Source organism: Camelus dromedarius, chromosome 9 (assembly GCF_036321535.1).
Source record: "Camelus dromedarius isolate mCamDro1 chromosome 9, mCamDro1.pat, whole genome shotgun sequence".
Lineage (NCBI taxonomy): Eukaryota > Metazoa > Chordata > Mammalia > Artiodactyla > Camelidae > Camelus > Camelus dromedarius.
Window position 1 is genome coordinate 23,874,787 of NC_087444.1, and position 18,874 is coordinate 23,893,660.

Here is an 18,874-nt window from a genome sequence, read left to right on the forward strand (position 1 = left end):
TTGTCACAGCAGTCTAAGCTGACTGTGATGGTGACAGAACGAAGTTGAGCCTGTCACACTCACTACTCAGAGAATGATTCAGGGGGCCGGCGTCATTAACATCACAGGGAGCTCCTGAAAAATGTAGACTCTCAGGCCCCATCCCTGATCTGCTGGATCAGAATCTGCATTTCAGTAAGTCCTCTGCCCCCACGTGATTCACACACTTTAAGGGACAGCTCTGATCTCTGATACAAGGTGGAGGTCTCCGAGAGGCTCTCCAAACCCATGAGCACCTCCGTGCCTGTGCGCCTTGTTCCTGGGAGGAGTGGCGTAAGCCAAATAACTACGAGCCTGCAAGGAGGTTTTAAACATTTTTATTCCACAAGCGGTTCCCATCTGTCCATAAAAGATACGTCACAGAGACATTTTAGAAATCAAACCAGTTTTATTGAAACAACAGCAACGTGGTCCCTGTTCATGCGAAGCACACGAAAACTTTACAATAAACTTTTGTACACAGGAAGTAGTAAAATACATCATTTTTCATAGAAAAAAGCACACACGTAAGCTGCGGGCTGAGTGAGCCTACAGACAGTATGATAAATCAGAACACAATGGGGCAAAAATCGGAAGGGAAAAGTAACTTTCCATTTGGGGGCCCAGTAATACTGTTGGCCTGATTTATTATTTTTGTTGTGGTTGTTCTTTGATTTATCATCTTTTTATGGGTGAAGTGTTGATTACACGATGGGTCCTATAAAACACACCAAATTAGAGGTGGTCTCTGATGACAAGGGCTTATGCTTTGTAGCCCTGTGTCCACTTTTGGAGGAAAAAGGATCCCAGTTCCAAAATGTTTGTGAGGGTGAAAAAGACAGCAAGGTCTGGCTCTGGGTGAGGAGTTTCTAGCCCATCAAATGGGCTGGTTAATGAGGCACCCAGTTTTATCTTCAAATGATAGGGTCGACTCATATCAGAAGTTGCATATTCTCCCTCCGGAAGGATGCTTCAAAAGCAGACTCACTGAAATTCCCCTGGATCATCACTAATTCTAAAACCCCAACCTTGCAGTCTGGACGTGGCCACGGCCACAAAAGGCTGGTGACCAGCAGAAGTCCAACAGCACAATATCTAGCACTCAGAAGTTTCCAAGGACTCAGATCTTTGGCGGGAGCTAGACACAGTATCAGACAGGCTGACCAAATTCTTCCGCTCTGACATTTGGAGTTGAACAGTCAGTGCTTGTGAATTAGAAGCCCACAGTGCACACAGCAAAAACACAGTCCTGCTAATTTCAGTTTTGTCAAACAAGGGGGTTCGCTGCTTTTACAAACTCCCTAAATAGGGGAAAGCTAATTACCTTCATTTCTGCGCTAATGAGCAACGCACTCAAACATCCCACCAACTTCATCCTCCAGGTAGAGTTCCTTGTCCAGACTATCTTTTCACTTTCTGCTAGTTTTTTCACCTTCGAAATATTTTGATGGAGGGTGAAATCAAATTTGAAACCGGCATTCACAAAAGTAATAATATATTGGTTAGCCTGGTGGTAGAGGGTAGAATTTTACCTTCTGCAAAGAAATGCTATTTACAAAAGGGTATTTTGTTTCACTGTGGGTTTTGAGTCTAGGCTTAGGAAGAAGTTTTATATACACTGATGGGAGCCAGGGAGCACCGCACTCCTCGGAGCCTCGGGAACATTTGGCAAGAGCAGTTCCACAAAAACAGGAAGAGAAATCCTTCTAGTGTGTCACCATCTCTTGTTGTTATTACGCCGCAGGACGGTTTCATAACCACAGGCTGTTCCTCTTCCCAGAGCTGCTAACCTCGGCGAGGAATGTAGAAAGGAATGAATCCATTCCTCCCATTGCTAAAAAACAGGTCACCCGATGGCTGGGGAAATCAGCACAATTAATTGCCTTTTTTTTTTAAGCAGCAACAAAACAGCCCTTCTTTGGCCATTCTTAGACATCTCAGTGGAATCAACAGAGATGAGGAGTTTAAAAATAAAAGTGGGCTTCAAACAGAATTGCTTGCCAAGCAAAGACCCTGGTGAGAGATGTAAATTAGTCTGGGAGAGGCGTGAGCCACAGGAAGTGGAGGGGAGGAAGGGTCCTGGTTCCTTAGTCCTCAATGAGACCAAAGGTCACGGCAGCAAACAGACGGGCCACGTGGACGAAGGGAAGGACTAAGACAAGATACACCTCTAGAGTTACTGTTGAACTCTAAATAAACCAGCACTGCTGTGTTAGAGAACCAGCCTGCACGCAGAATGGGAGCAGGACAGGTGCCAGGGCAGAGCCCCCTTGTTCCGGCCCATTTGTCTGACCAGCAAACATTAAACCCATTTTTCTCCATTGGTAGGGACGGATTGTATTTTTTAATGTTTTAAATAGCTACCTTCTACTCCATTCTCGAAACTCCACCTGAGTATTTTCAGTTCACCTCTTCTCATGCCCCCGAATGCCTCACAGTGTGAGCTCCAAGTCCTTTACTGTCTCCACGGGTTTGGAATCCTCTCCCCGACCCACAAAAGGATGTGTGGGGAGGGACGCCTCAGGTGATGCATGCAGAGCGTGTCTCCTGGTGGACACCCCCAGTGGGATGGTTGCCAGCTGTCTGCTCAGGATCCCAAGGACTCCGCTTATCCACTGGGTGGAACTGGGACCGAGGCATGGGGGATGTGACACTGAAAACCATTCAAAGGGAGTTTCCTGACTCTCTATATCCCCGGCCCACCCCCCAAATGACAAAATAAAAATAAAAAGAGAAACCCCAAAGCCCTCTTGAAGACGCCCCCTTCTCCCCTGCCCTGGAAGTTCACTGCCTGACGGCAAAGATGCGGAAGGCCTTCCCGTCCCGGGGAGTCCTCAAGCTGAAAAAGAAGGGAGAGGGCTGTTACTGAAAAATCTGGAGGACCTCATAAAGGCATGGACCTGGCGGGGTGAGGGCTGGTTGTTCCAGTGTCCCCGCAGCAGAAGAACTGTGGCTGAAGGACACTTTACGAAGCTGCTGGGATCAGAGCCTGCCCTGGGCGGCAGCAGCTGGTAAAGCCCTCTGCCTCTGCAGGCGGGCCTGGGTCTGAATCGAGGTCAGCGTTGTTCAGGCATTTCTGTTAACTCCGGGATCTGCTGGACCCCATCTGTATGAACTGAACTCGGCTTCCCAGACTTCCGCCTGGTTTTTGCTACCACATGTCAACCCAAATAGTGGCCATATGTTTGACCAATTAATAGAATGGCATTATAACAATAATGCCTGTACTGCTGTTACCAGAATGGGCACACCAATCGGGCTCAGACTTTGTGCAAAGAATTGTTTATATTGCCTTTACCTCCTTCCCACGGTGGAGCCGTCAGTGTCCCTAATTCTGTAGGCAATGAGAATTTAAGTGACTTCAAGGTCAGGTCACACAGCCAGTAAAAACGACCCTCTCAGGAGAGGAGTTATATCTCCTTCAGCTAACTGAAGGCCTTTTTTTAAAAAAAAAAAAAAAAAAGCTTCACTGAAATATAACATGCCAGGAAATTCACACTTTTGAAATGTACAATTCAGTGATTTTTAGTGATTCTTTTAGGTTGAGCCAATCGTCTCCACAATCCAGTTTTAGATCATTCCAGTCACCCTCAAAAGATCTTCTATGCTCATTTATAATCAATTCCCCTGGCAATTTCTGTTTCTATGGATTTGCCTATTCTGGACATTTCACGTAGATGGAATCATACAATGTGTGGCTTTCCGTGAGTGGCTTCTGTTATTAGCATAATGTTTTTGAGGTTCCTCCACGTTGTCACATGGTCAGAACTTCATTCCTTTTGTTTCCAAGCAATATTCCATTATAGGGATAGATCATCTATCATTTATCCCTTCCTCAGTTGATGGACATTTAGATTCCATTTTTGGCAATTTTAAATAATGTTGCTACAAACATGTGTATCAGTTTTTGTGTGAACATATGTTTTCAAATTCTTTAGGGTATATACCTAGGAGTGGAATTACTGGGTTGTATTTTAAACATATGTTCATGTTTTAAAAAACTGCCAAACTGTTTTCCAAAGCAGAGGGACCATTTACATTCCCACCAACAATGCACGAGGGACCTCCGGCCTCTCCACATACTTATCAACTTTTGTTCTCTTCCCTCTTTCAGTCACTGTCATAGCTTCTGTGCATAAACAGCTTCTTCGTGCTTTTTATTCAACTGCATAGTATTCCATCGTATGAAACGATTATGATATAGTTAACTGGGTCCCTGTAGATGGATATTTAGTCGTTTCTAATCTTCTGCTTTTGCAAACAGTGCTACGGAGAATAACCTGGTCCCCGGAACTGTCTGCATCTGGAGCGGAATTACCCCATCAAAGGATACATTCAGTTGTAATTTGGACAATATGCCAACTTGCACTCCATAAGGTTTACCCGGGTTGACACCTCCTCTCGCCCAGGCATGAGGCAGCCTGTTGAGCCCGGTGCTTCCTGTTCTCAGTCAGTCTAAGCCAGGGAGTGGCATCCTGATGCAGTTTTTTTTTTTTTTAACCAGATATAGTATTAATTTGCATTTTGCTCCTTATGAATGAGTTTTAGCATAAGACTAACAGCCCGGCCGTGATTTATGAACAGTTTCCTTCAGAATTCCCTCCTCCAGCGAAAGGGACCCAGTTTGGGAACTGCCAGATGAGACAGATGGCCCCTGCCCTCACTGACTGCTCGGCAGAGTGGGCGGTCCTTGGGGCGGGCTGCTTGGAATTCCTGCCTGTTTTCCCCCTTTCATCTTCACGTGTTTGGCTACCCTGGGACTGAACTTTTGACGTGTGTATCAGATGGGAGACTTTGGCAAGAGGGGGCTGTGGGGGAGGGCTAGGAGCCCAGACACAGCAGGGTGTTCAGCCAAGGCAGCTTTGTGCCAGCAGGTCCCCACGGACTCTGTGGAGGGAGAGGGTGGACGCACGGGTGTGGGGGTTACCCCGCTGCCCTGCTGGTTTCTGGAAAGCTCAGATTCCAGGGTCCTCCTCAGGCATCTGGGCTATAAGATTTCCCTGGATTCTCTACCCAGATGAATAGTCTAGGAGAACCACCCAGAGCCACAACAAAGCAGTTGGCTCTTCCACATGGTAGGCAAGCCACGCTGGGGAAAATTACCAGCTTCTGTGTCTCTGATTTACTACTGCAAATTCTAACAGATGGGGCAGTGGGTCCTCCCATCCATAGGACCCCAAACCACCCAGGGACAAGGGGCTGCACAGGCTGTTGTCCAGACAAGTACCTTAAAGCTCCTGGAGGTCCTGCCTGGTCATACCAAGCCTCCCCATTGAACAGCCCACCCACCGCAAAGGCAAGAGCAGGCCCCACTTAACTGGGTGTGTGTGTCTTAACACATCAGACAGTGTGATGACCAGGTGTGGTCCCCTCCATGGCCTCAGGCAAGGTGGGTCCCTCCTGTTCATACTTCAAACCTTTACTAAGCTCCAGTTCTGCTAGGAAAGTTGACAGTTGTGCATGTTTGATGAAAAACAAGTATGATTTGATAAATTACAAAATAACCTCCTTTTCCACAATCTTACCCTCTGATGCTCTTGTTGGATCAGTTGGTACATGAAAGGAATCTAAATTGACACCACGTCTCTGGACCATTTTCACAACAGGTATTGGAGAATTTTCATAAAGGACATTAAAAAAATCCTACAACCAGTTCTGAACAAAGAGCTGAACTCAGTAATTTGTCATTCAGCCATGTTCACTGGATACCTCCTCTGTTGCGGGTGTTGGGTTGGGTGTCGGGGATGTAGGGTTAACAAAACCAGATTAGATGGGGGAGGAGGGCGGCTAGAGACTCAACAGTAGGAGGATGCTTCCTTGGGGAGGTGGGATTTGTGTGTAGATCTGAATAATGAGGGGCAGCCTGGGGGTATATAGGAGCTGGGAGGGTCCAGGGTCCGATACCAGCAGGTGCAAAGGCCCTGAGGTGCGAATGATCTTGATGTCCAAGGGACAAAGAGAAGGCTAGGGAGGGGCACTTCTGGGGTGTGGAGGAGGATGAGCCAGAGGGTGGAGAAGTGGGTGGGTGGCATCAGGTCTGACCTTGCCTGGTAAGGAGCAGGTGCTTTATTCTTTTCTTGGTGGAAACCCATGGGGTGGGGGGTAGGGTTTAAACAGGAGAGAAACAGACTGCATCACAGAAAGAGGTCAATTTGGCAGCTGTGACTATTCTACTAAAAGGAAGTTACCCAAGAAAACTGTTGAGAAAATGCACAGGCTTGTGCAAAAATGTTCTTTGCTGTGTTGCTTAAAGCAGTAAAAGAAAAAAAAGGAACTGGGTAAAGATGTGATGGTGTATCACACCTGTCAGAATGGCTGTCATCAACAAGAATGCGAAGAACAAATATCATCGAGGGTGTGGAAAGAGGGAACCCTTGTACACTGCTGGTGGGAAGGTAAATTGGTACAGCCACTTTGGAAATCAGTATGGAGGTTCCTCAAAAAACTAAAGATAGAATTACCATATGACCCAGCAATCCCACAACTGGACATATATCCAAAAAAAACCAAAAACACCAATTCGAAAAGATACATGCACCCTAGTGTTCATACCAGCATTACTTACAATTGCCAAGACATGGAAGCAACCTAAGTGTCCATCAACAGGTGAATGGATAAAGAAGATGTGGTATCTATACACAATGGAATACTACTTAGCCATAAAAAGAATGAAATTTTGCCATTTGCAACAACATAGATGGAGAGCATTATGCTAAGGGACACAAGTACAAATACAAATTCTGTATGTTATCACTTACACGTGGAATATAAAAAGTACAACAAACTAGTGAATATAATGAAAAAGAAGCAGACTCACAGATATTGAAAACAGACTAGTGGTTCCCAGTAGGGAGGGGGAAGGGAGAGGGGGTGCGATGGGGATAGGGGATTAAGAGGTACAAACTCTTCGGTACAAAATAAGCTACAAGGATATACTGTACAACACAGGGAAATAGCCAATATTTTAATAATAACTATAAGTGGAGTATAATCTTTAAAACTTATAAATCACTATATTGTACACCTGTAACTTATATAATATTGTGAATCAACTATACTTCAGTTTAAAAAATAAATACAAGAAATGGTGATCTATCCACACAATGGGATAGCGTGGACATGGAAATGATAGTACGGCTATATCAGACACAAGAAATATTAGAAAGACACTCACAACCTGTTGCTGACTGAAAAAAAAATTACAGAATGAAGCAGACAATTTGATCCTTTTTTGTAAAACAAAAACAAAAGACAAAACAAAATAAGGAGTAAGTTGTTAGTGGGTAAACAGAAAAATAATCCGAACAGAAACATACCAGAACATTTACAGTGGTCGTTTCTGGGTGTGGGATTTTCTGTGATAGCAATTTCTTGAAATTATTTTCACTGTTTCTTGACATTTCTTTAATCTTATTGTAAAAAGTAGGGTAGAAAGGAAGAAAGGGATAAGGAAAGAAAGAAAGGAAAGAAGGAAGGAAGGAAGGGACAGAGGAAAGTCGGGGAGTGGGGAGGGAAAATCAGTACAAAAATTCCTTGCAGAACTGGGAAAGGACCTGAACTGGCCTGGGAAGGTTCTGGGGCATCCTCCATGGCTGACTTGGTGCACAGGATGGCTGATGTATCTGATGAAATGTGACGTGCTCTCTGGGAGATGCTGAGTGTCTGTAGCCTCAGGCAGTGTCACCCACTCAGCCCTGGTGAGTGGTCCCCAGCCTGCTCACAGCCACTCCCCCTGCCGCCGGCACCAGCATTCACCTCTCTGGCACACACACCACTGTACCACAGATGCTGCCTCCGTCCTGCACGTTACCTTACCCAACCATCCCTCACAGCCCCCTCCCTTGCACAAGACCTCTAGGGTTCTTCCCACCCACAGAAAGGGCACCAAGGCTCTGAGAGGTGACGCGATTTGCCCCAAATCAAACACCTGTTCTGGGTGCCACTACAATGTGGACGCAGGTGTGCTGATGCTCTGGGATGCTTTCCTAACCATTTTCCTAAATGGACAGGTTGTGGCCACACCATCCCTGAGGATGACACTGGCCAGCCCCACATCGTAGTGGCGGGGGCTCAGATGCTGGGAGCCCTTGGGAGGGGGGAGGCTACAGGTCCAGGAGGAGCCACGAACAAGGCTGCATCCTGGAGGCTCACCCCTGCCAGTGAGAATTACTCAGGGAGGAAGTGATCCCCATTCAGCACCACACAACACAGACTGGATTAAGGAGAGAAGGCAGCTGGCAAGTCCAGGTGCAGGGTGATCTGTCCTGGGAGGGACGGAGGAGCTGTCCATCAGCTGGAGCCCACCACATGGAACTTATGGAACTCAGTGATAAAACAATGGCAGAAGAGAACATCTGATTGCTTTTCTGGCTTTTAAATGTGCAATTTCTTTTTTATTATAAAGAAATATCATGAGGGTGGGTGTAGCTCAGTGGTAGAGTGCATGCTTAGCATGCACAAGGTCCTGGGTTCAATCCCCAGTACCTCCACTAAAAAAAACAGAAATACGTATACAGGTACATATGTGTATTTATATGTGTGTGTGTGTTGTATATATGTGTATTTTTAAAAATATATATATTTTAAATATTCTAACCCTATTCTCTCAGAGTCTTACCCTCTACTGATTTTCCAAAAAAATTCAAGAGTCAGACAGACACACTTTCAGATCTTATCTGTGGGACCATGGACTGGTTAACCCATTTCTCTGAGCCTTAGTTCCCACATCTGTAAAACAGGGTTTACAAAAGTACCCCCTCCCCAGGGATACAGCAGAGAGTGAACGAACTCATCCAGGAAAAGCATCCGGGTCAGAGGCGCATGTCTATCAGGAGCTCAGAGCCACGGGCTACGGACACTGTCACCCCCACTAGGTTTAAACCTCATCCTCCCATCAAGAAAACAAGGACGCGTCTGCCACACGGTGGGTACACCCCAGTGATGAATGAATTATCCACACGAAAGCCCAAACCCCAAGGAATCGTCAAACCTCCTCATCTTATTTCATAAAATAGAAAATAATTTTGGGGGAAAAAAGTTTCAGAGCAGTATGTATAACATGATCTCCATTTTGATTTTATGTGTGTCATACGTGCACAGAGGAAAAACGGCCTGGAGAAGCTATAAATGAGCAATGGCAGAGGTTAATAGGGCGCCTGCAGGGACTTTTTTTCTAACCTCTAGACATATCATTTAAATAGTAAGTATGTATTTCTTTTCTAATAAATATTTTTAAAGTTACCAACAAGTGTACCTTAGCACTGTCAGGCTCACACTGACCCTTTCCGGGAAGGGCCTGTGCCCCAAGTTCAACAACTTGTCTGCAGTGAAGAATCACATGTGCTGATTAAGAGCATGGATGATGAAGCAGGTGGCCGGCGTTCAAGTCCCAGCTCTGCCACTTGTTTGCTGGGTGACCTCGGGCAAGTTGCCTAACCTCTCTGTGCCTCCCTTTCCTTAAAATGAGGATAACCGTAGTTCCCGTCTCATGTTCCTCCCCTCCGGCTGTTGGGAGGATTATATGAGCCCACATGTGTACAGATCTTAGAGCACTGGGAAATGGAGGCAGGGCGGGAGGAGGGACGACGGCAGAGAAAACCAGCCCAGCTCTGGTCCAGCCAGCTTCGGGGCGAGTACAGAGCTCATTCGACCTGGAAATAACAGCTCACTGGTTTCTGCTTCTCAGAGTTCTCAGACATGTCGAGATATTTTCAGACACGCAACTCTAGAGACTCCCAGAGCTCACAGTGGCTACTAAGTGCCTGAAATGCAGCTGACCCAAACTGAGACGTGCTCTGCGTATAAAGTACACACTAGATCTCCCAGCTCTTATGAAAAAAGAATGCAAGTTTCTTACCAATAATCCATCTATTAATCCAAATTGAAATAAGTTTTTTGATACAATGGATTAAATAAAATATACTTCAAATTTTCCCTTCTGTTCCCTTTTATTGTGGTTACTAGAAACTTTAGAATCCCATATGTGGCTTGCAGTGTCCATCTGGGAAAGTAGATGGAAGCCCTTGAGCATGAGGATTTTGGTCTCTTCTGTTCCTGCTGTGGCCCAAGCCCCTAGGGCAGTGCCCAGCAGGCAGGAGCAGCCCCGTAAATGCTAGCTGAATGAATTTACTATCTGGATGAGAGTCCATCCATAGATACACCATCTACATCTGCATATACCTTGTGTTTGTTAAAACCAAGTCACCAAGAATGTTATCTGTCATTGTTTGGTATATTTCCCAATCTCATCGTGAAATCTGTCTTAAAAAATACTCCTAGTCTAAGAAAACATCCTGAACTTATTTTCATCAAGATGTCCAGCTTCTTACTGAGAATATTTGGACAAACTCCAGTCCCAATGTTAAAAGCTCTTCTGGACCCTTTTCCTTCCCCTCCTTCATGGGCACGTGTGTGAGAGAGAAGGTGCCTGTCCTCTTACATTGTCGCAATTCTGCATGGTCATCTTTCAGAACTTTCAAGAAATCCTCTTCTAGGAAAGTACTATTGCTAAACCAAAGCCATCATGAAGCAGAACCAACTTTTGACCCTGTGTACTGAGAATTCTGTTCAGGAGGTTTTGATTGTTTGACCGAAGGATTCCCTAAATCTAGAATGCAGTTTGCTGTGAATGGGTTGCTGTATGTTCAGTGTCCACATCTCACTTGGGATCACCGTGACCACTCCAGGGTCCCGGCAGACATTAAGGACAGAACCATCCTCCCACCCTAGGCTGGGTTCCCATAGTCCCTAATGGGAAAAGGCTCTGGGGAAATTCCTCAGCCCTGGTCTCTGTGCAGAGGGGCTCTGAAGTCCCATTTAAACAAGGGGAGTATGGGGCATGGCCCACCCAGGGCATCCAAACAACCCTGCAGGAGCCACATCACCAAGGCACCTCCGGAAAGTAAGATGGGGCCCTGCTTAGTGTACTCAGCTCCCAGCACCTCCCAGCATAATGGTGATGCCTGTGCCCTGCTACCGAAGTTGTTAGTCTGCACTGTCTCCCACTGAGATGGTAAGTACCAGGAGGGCAGAGATCAGGCGGTATGTTCACTGCCAGTTCCCAGTGCCTGGGACATCGCGAGGGCTCATGAGCAGGCCTTAGAGGTTACGTCACAGCAACGAGGGCCAGTGGCTCCATCAGACACTGATTACGTGCCACTGGGTGAATGCTTTGCACATATTCTCATCTAATGCTCACAGCAGACAGAGCAGGGACCGAGGTGCCAGGAGACAGCCGGCCTGAGGACACCCAGCTGGCGAGCAGTGCAGCAGCCCCAAGTACCGTCAGACCCACGTGCCCTCCTGGACCAGCCTTTTCCCTCTGGAAGTGCATCATCTTGATGCCCACAGATCCCAGTACACATCCTGGCACCATGAATATGTAGTAAATGAATGACTCAGAAATGACTCACAAAATATCAGAATCATGCACAGTGCTGACTACGTGTGCCAGGGACATGGTGACCCTTGTGTCATCCTCACAGTTGCTGTTGTTACCCTCCAGTGGGCGTCAGGACCCCAGAGGGAAGGTCCACGTGTCTGCCCTGCCCAACTCCCTGAGTGTCCGTCTGGGGTGGGTCTGATACTGAGGAGCAACTGTACTTACAATAGTGCAATTCAGGCAGGTCCCTTGGGCAGAGAGAGAGAACTATGGTTGGATGTCCTGGGGGGTCGACAGTGGGGAATAAGGCACTTCAGGGGGCCTGCCTCAGTCCCCTGCCCCCCCAGACACCCACCTGTGGGGGTCACACAATAAGCCCCCATTCCCAGCTCTGGAGTGGCGGTGTGGGCTGCTGAGGTCTTCCCAAGGATAAGAGAGGCAGAGAGAACAAAGGCGGGTCTACCAGCTTCTCACCAAGACTGTTTTCTCTTAAACGGGTACAAAGGATTGGTGATTGGTGTCCTGGGACTTCTTTCCAGCCAGGCCAGGAAATTCCACCTAATCAGCTGCTTCATTTCCCTCCCATTAAATCAATGGAATTTCCCTTCATTAAGCTTTTCCCCAAAGAGGTTGCAAACTTTGAAGGAGAAAATGCAGACGCTATTAACTCAAGCTGTTTGGGGCTGATGGCCATGACCGTGTAGCCACCCCCCACCCTCACCCGGGGATTCCTCATCACTTGATTCTGCAGTGTCTTCACATCCAGCGCCATCCTGAGGCGCAAGGCACCCCAGGAGGACAGGAGGGTGGGGACAGCCACGAAAGCCCAGGCTCTGAAGGCCCAGGTGTATCTCATATTCTTGAGTCTACATTCCTTTTCTCAACAGGCCCCTCATATGTAAAATCTTCCACATTCCTCTCTGGGCTGAACTGTGTCCCCTGAAAATTCACATGTTGCAGTTTCAACCCCCAGTACTCCTAGAATGGGACTGTCCTGGGAGACAGGGACTTCAAAGATGTGATAAAATGAAAATTAGGTCATTAGGGTGGGCCTGGTGTCCCTGCAAGGAGAGGTGGGCAACACCTCCATCAAGTCTCCCAACAGCCCTAGGAGACTCCGGTGCCACAGGTGAGAAAACGGAGGCACAGGAAAGCAGATGGCTTGCCCGAGGTCACCACGCTGGCAGGAAGCAGAGCCCTGCCTGGTCTGTCGTACTTCAGACTCTGCCCTTATTTATGTAATGATCTGCAACTGTATCATGATGCAGCTATAAATAACCATTGTGTAACTATAATTTGATCCCACTGCTTTGTTGGGGGTGAGAAGGATGCATGAACACATAGGAAAAGGATCAGAGGGACATACACTGAAAACCTCAGTAACTGCCCCTGGAGATGGGGAGATAAGCTCGGATGACTGTTTTCCTTTGGGCTTCTCTGATGTCTCTAAATTGTCTACAAAAACATGTACTGGTTTGGTAATAGGAAAAAGTTATTTTGAAAAAAAAAAGGAATATAAAAGAAAACGACAAGCCTGTCCTGGGTATTCTGGTGAGAATCAATGCAAGTCTGCCCACGTTTGATTTTCAAGGGCACCATCTTTGGCCCCCCTCCGATGCTCCCCATTGGCCTTGGTTGTCAAGAGTCTAAGAACGCAGTCCTACCTTTCAGACTGAACCCCGTTCCTGAGTGAGCCCACATAGGTCTTCTTTTTATCGACGGGCATCACATCCACGTAACCCCCACTCTCGTTCTTGATGACTCCTGCGTGCACAGCCGTCTTACAGATGCTCGAAGTCTGAAAGTGTAGCAAGAGCTGTGATCAGTGTCAGGTCCCTGGATGGAGGCCCGCTGGGGTCAACCACCCCTTGGCTTCCTGATTGGTGGGGTTGACCACATTAACCCCTAGGAAGTAACCATTGCTACCTTGGTTCCTCAGTGGCCTCTCCAGAGAGACCTGGCATCACCGTTCATTCATTCATTTATTTATTTGTTTGACAGATATTTTCCGAGCATCTACTACATGCCAGGCATTGTCCTAGATGGAAGAGGATTCAGTGGGGAACAAAATAAAGACTCTGCCTTCATGCACTAAAGGGAGACAAATAAATACACAAACAAGGAACTCAAGCTGTGAAAAAAAACAAAACCAGATCATGAGATAAAATGAACAGTTAATAAAGGAAGATTGCTCCTGATGTGATATTTGAGCTTAGATCTGAGTGACAAAAAAGGAAACAGCCACAGCCATGGGAATATCTCTGGGCAGAGCATCCCAGGCAGAGGGAACAGATGGTGCAAAGGCCCTGGGGTAAGAGTGAACTTGTCACATCCAAGGAATAGAGACTGAGGCCAGAGTGGCTGGATATGAAGTCAGGCAGAAGGTGGCAGGAGGAACGGGGAGAGGTGAAGGGGTCCAATTGTGTGGGCCACAGGGGGAGTTTGGGTTGATTCCCGGTGCTGAGTGGGCCACCGGGTTTCAAGCAAGGCTAGGAAGTACTATCTTCTAAAATCATCAAGCAGTCCAATCCCTGGGTAACAAAATCATTGCATTAAACTTTCATAAGGGTTTTAATTTATCCAATAGAAAAATAGTCCTCAGATTGGGCTGTCTGAGAGTAATGAATCAACATTTCCAAAGATGGAGAAATAAATTCAGGGCTGGTGCTTGCGGAAGATGCAGGCTCCTGGGCCTCAACCTGACTCACTGACTCAGAATCTCCCCAGGTGAGGGCTAGGTGATTCTGATGTACACTCAAGGTTCAGAACCAGGGAGGAAACACCCTCCTGTCTCTCCTACAGTCCTTGCATCTGCCCTGAGCTAGAATCTGACACTGGCCTTGGCAGCGAGTCTCCATCCTCACTGCAGTGCAAACCACCTGCAGCATCTTTGCTTGATGGTGATATGGTGCCCAGTGTAGCCCTCTTCCCACTCTCAGATTCAGTTGCTCTGACGTGAAGCCCGAGACTGAGTATTTTAAACACTTGTTGGGTTATTGTCTGTAGCCAGGAGAATCACCCCAGTGACATCTGATGAAATGTTCTACTAGACTGATGGGGTCAGCTGCTCAGCCCAGCGTAGCCACTGGTCAATTTAAAGATAAAAAGTCAGATCCGATGTCCACAGGGCAGGATGGCTGACTCCAGCCCTGCCTTCATCCACCCCGTGACCTACGGCATCACAGGGGACATCGCCTACAGAGCCTGTGTGTCGAGGAGGGACAAGGCAGATGGGGCTGGGTTGGTTCTGCTTTATGCCATCCCCTCGTGGTGCAGGGAGTGGAGGACAGAGGCCACCAGTGGCCATGTCCCGAATTTGTAAATGTCACCAAGGCCATCATCAATGTGGGTCACTCAGCAGGAGGGTAGGTCTGGGTTGTGTTGTCTCTCAGTGCCACCCCTCTGTACAAGACCAGGACCCAGTGGTCACATGTGGAGTGACTATGATCCCAACCTCTTGTTAACCAAGGCACCTCCTCTGTGAAGAGGGTAAGAGAGTAAAGAAGACAAATCCTGCATGATTCGACTTCTGTGAGGCATCAAAAGTAGTCGCATTTACAGAAACAGAAAGTGGAATGGTGGTTACCGGGAGCAGGGGAGTTGCTTCTCATTGGGCACAGAGTTTTAGATTTGCAAGATGAAAAACTGGAGATCTGATCCCAACACTGTTCACATACTCGACACTACTGAACTGCATACTTAAAGATGGTTAAGAGGGTACATATTATGGTATATATATTTTACAGAGTGTGCGAGCAAGCAAAGTTGCACCCAAGCCCAGCGGAGGATGCTTCCCAGAAGTGATCAGTACACTCTCGAGAGTGGTCAGCATAGCCTCTGCCCCCAGCATGGCCGAGTTCCTCTGTCTTCACCACAGTCCTCAGCTCTGTTGTGTCTGGAAGATGTACCCTGAACTGACCTTTGAATAGGACAAGCAATCCACCTAGGAGGTTCCTAACACCAGACAAGAATGGATGGGTTGAAGTGGGCTCTGAGGGAATACCGGTTTGAACTATCAACCTAGCCGAAGCTTGTTACTGCTTAGAAACGGCGACACTCCCTCTGGAAGGAGCTGCCCTCAGACAGTCTGCTCCGCCACGGCCCTTCACAAACCAGGTCACTCCAGACAAGTTGCTGGTTTTGCATCAGAAGAAAAATACACTTCACAGCTGAAGATCCCGCCCTGCCTGCTCCCTGGGGAGTTAATACTGCTGTTAAAACGGTGCAGCGTCCCAGAGCCAACAGGCACACTCACACTATAGACGTGAGAACTGGGTTTCTTGTTACCTGAGTCACTGAAGGCCAGTTTCTTTAACCGTCCACACAAACAGGTCTTGTCTTCAACAAATAAATTAAACGGATGACGGCAGAGTTCCTTAGACTGAAGTAGGCTCCAGAGGGCGGGGTGGGTGGGGAAGGTTGTCTGCAAAGCCCTTAGGCTGCAGGGAGAACTGTGGACCTAGAGGGTTGGCAAGAACTTTTGGGTTTTTAGCACCAAGCCTGGGAAACCCCTCATCTCAGGCAAACCAAGGCGGCTGGTCAACCCTGTTGGCACAAGGAAGACTTCTTTTTCCCCCTGAGGGAGGATTCACAATTTTCCAGTTCTCAAAAGGGTTTGTAGCCCCAAAAGGTTAAGAAGCAATCAGTTGGCCACCATCTCAAAGAGAAGCAGGGGTACTTTGGAAATGAAATGATCATTTTAGAATCCTTCTGGGTCCACCGTGTGTGGGGGTGAGCTGGAGGCGAGCACAGCCGTGATTACTGCTCTACTGGCGGGCAGAACTGGGACTTTTTCTTGTCTCTCTGGGTACTGCTCACTCTGCAGAGGCCCCGGTGCCATTTCTTCTGCAGTCCCAGGAGGGATCACAGCCCCAGGAGGGACCACACCCCCTGGGGTCCCAAACTCACCTTCCCGCAGTTCCTTCCCAGGGAGGTACGTTCTCTGAAGCTGCCAAGAGATGGGTGTTTTGGTGCTGTGCCCTCTGTGACAGTCCTGTGCCTCATCCCCAGAGGATTTCTGGCCCCCAGTGGCACAGAAGTCTCTTGTGATAACACCCAGCCGTGGGACTGGAAACCTCCCACCCACGGCCAGATCTTCCCTACTCCACAGGACCAGTCACCAAAGCACACATCTTCCACCGCTGATGCTGGGCAAACCTTTTCTTCCCCTTTCTCTCTCCTTCCTCCCACACCGCTCCTTTTAATGCTTCTTCCCTAAAGGTGCAAGTAATCTGCTTCCTCATCTCAGGACTAGAGGCAACACCAATATCTGAATGTTTATTAACAGCCACTATCAACAAAGATCTGATCTCAGCAACCCTGCCTCCAACACTTGACTGTGTGGCCTTGGATGACCAATTTTAACACCCAGAGCCTCTGTTTTCTCAATATAAAATGGGGGTCATCCTAGATCACACTTTCGAGCATTTCATGTCAGGCCCAGTTGTAAGTGTTTCATGTGCCTTGATACAGGAAACCCCCAATAATCCAAAAGGTAGGTGGTATTATTATTATTATTATTATTATTATTATTATTATTATTATTATTATTATTATTATTATTATTATTCCCTCTTAACAGAGGTTGAACGACTTGCCCTAAATCACTGGGCTGGCAAACAGCAGAGCCAGGACTGCCACCCAGAGCCGGCAAGCTGCACACGACTCGACACAGGTCAGTAAGAGCCTAAGAGGGGCTGTTGGAGACTAAGTGAGATGAAGGGCTTAATGCTCTCGACAGATGTTGGTTCCTAAGACAAATACCATCACCATGATCATTCCTCTCGCCGGCACCAAAGAATTATTGAAAATTCTCAAGTGACTGTCATCTCTAACCCAGTGGTCCTCAAAGTCCAGTCCCAGACCAGCAGCCTCAGTGTCACCCAGGAACTTGTTGGAAATGCAGATTCTCTGGCTCTACCCCAGACCCAATGAGTCAGAAACAGGGAGTGGGAACCGGAACTCTGTTTGAACAAGCCCTCCAGGGGATTCTGATGCATGCACCAACGTAAGAATTTATCCAGCCACCAAGGGAGACAGGACAGATAAGAAAACTGAAGTTCAGAGCAGGAAAGGCTTGTCCACCATCCCACAACTGGTAAATGTCACAGCTGGGGCTTCAATTTGCATCTTCTGACCCAGACTTAGTTTGCTGGGCTACACCCTGATGCTTCTCCTGCCTGCAGCTCACCACAAAGTGCGGGGTCTGCCAAGGAACGCAGTGAGCAGGAACTGCAGGCACTATTAGGCCCTTCGAAGGTCTGGAGACAACTCTCCCAAAATAAATTTCTTAGCTAAACAGACATTTTCCAAAAGGCATCATCATTTCCCAGAATACAGAGTGACCTAGAAACCAAGGCCAGAAAAGAATCTCTGAAACGGAGGAAGCTTTCCCTTTCTGCCTCTTGTCCTTCCTTCTTTTATTTTCTGAAGAGTTGTTTAAGCACTAACTATCGCAGTTTTGTGTTTACGCATACCTTAAACAAACATTAATTGAACAGTTTTTGTGTGCCCAGCCCTGTCATGAGCACAATGGTTCCAAAAGTTTAAAACCCTAGTGAGTAAGTTAGTTAAGGACCATGTACAGGTTTTTACAAACGAGCCTGTTCACACCTGTATACTTACGAGTGTGGGTTCATTCAAGCAAGGCAGAACAGAGTAGGGAAAGAACAGCCCCTAAAGCAAGACACACCCTAATTTGCATCTCACCTTTGCTACGTGCTAGCTGTGTGATTTTCGGCAGGTTATTACAAGCCTCACTTTCCTTCTCTGTAAGATGGGGATAACAAAAACTAGAGAGTTTAGAAAAACTAAAACACAGTAAAAGGTAGCCTTACACTATTACTAAATTTTCATCAAGTTCTCCTTGCATTTCTAATCTTTTTTTTTTTTTTTTTGGCTTTATATGTTTAGCTGTTACGTTGTTTGGAGCATATAGACTTGATTTTCATACCTTCACAAATCATACCTTTTGTGCCATTATATAATGAATTATGTTATTTAAAGCATTTGAAAATCAAAGACTCTGTCTTTAGCAGATTTTGGTTCAAACATTTAGTATAACATTTGATATACACTATTTTATCCCTTCATTAAACTTTTAGAATTCAATTTTGGCTGAACAGTTTTCAAGGAGAAACAAGACTCACTTAAAAGGGAAAGAAAAAAAGATGGGGTGGTGGGAGGTTAGTCATGAAGGTCTGCAGAAGTCAGTGACCTCATATTTACAAGAATCCAGAATAAATGAAGGCAGATGGAAGCAAAAGTGGTGGTGGTAAAAACGGGAGAACCATAAAAATGTAGATGAGAAAAGGATGAGTAAAAATGTTAGCTAGGGATGAGTGATGCCAATCTAGTCATGGAAAATTCCCTGGACTAGATCTGGAAGGTTCCCTGGATTAGAGAATCCCAGCTCTGGCTCATTCTATGGAGAGGGAGACAACTTGGCAAGAAGGTGAAACAGCCTACTGGGCAGAG

The 18,874-nt window shown here is 46.9% G+C and overlaps 1 protein-coding gene across 1 annotated transcript in view; it reads right to left on the reverse strand.

The window, feature by feature from the left end:
• Positions 1-340: 340 nt before the first annotated feature.
• Positions 341-18,874, reverse strand: part of CRISPLD2 (cysteine rich secretory protein LCCL domain containing 2) — a 61,870-nt gene continuing 43,336 nt past the window's right edge. The window contains exons 14-15 of the mRNA XM_010980513.3: positions 13,063-13,196; positions 341-2,857 (exon numbers count right to left, since the gene is read on the reverse strand). Coding sequence (XP_010978815.1) covers positions 2,803-2,857; positions 13,063-13,196 — 189 coding nt within the window. The 3' untranslated portion in view covers positions 341-2,802. The remainder of the gene's footprint in view (positions 2,858-13,062; positions 13,197-18,874) is intronic.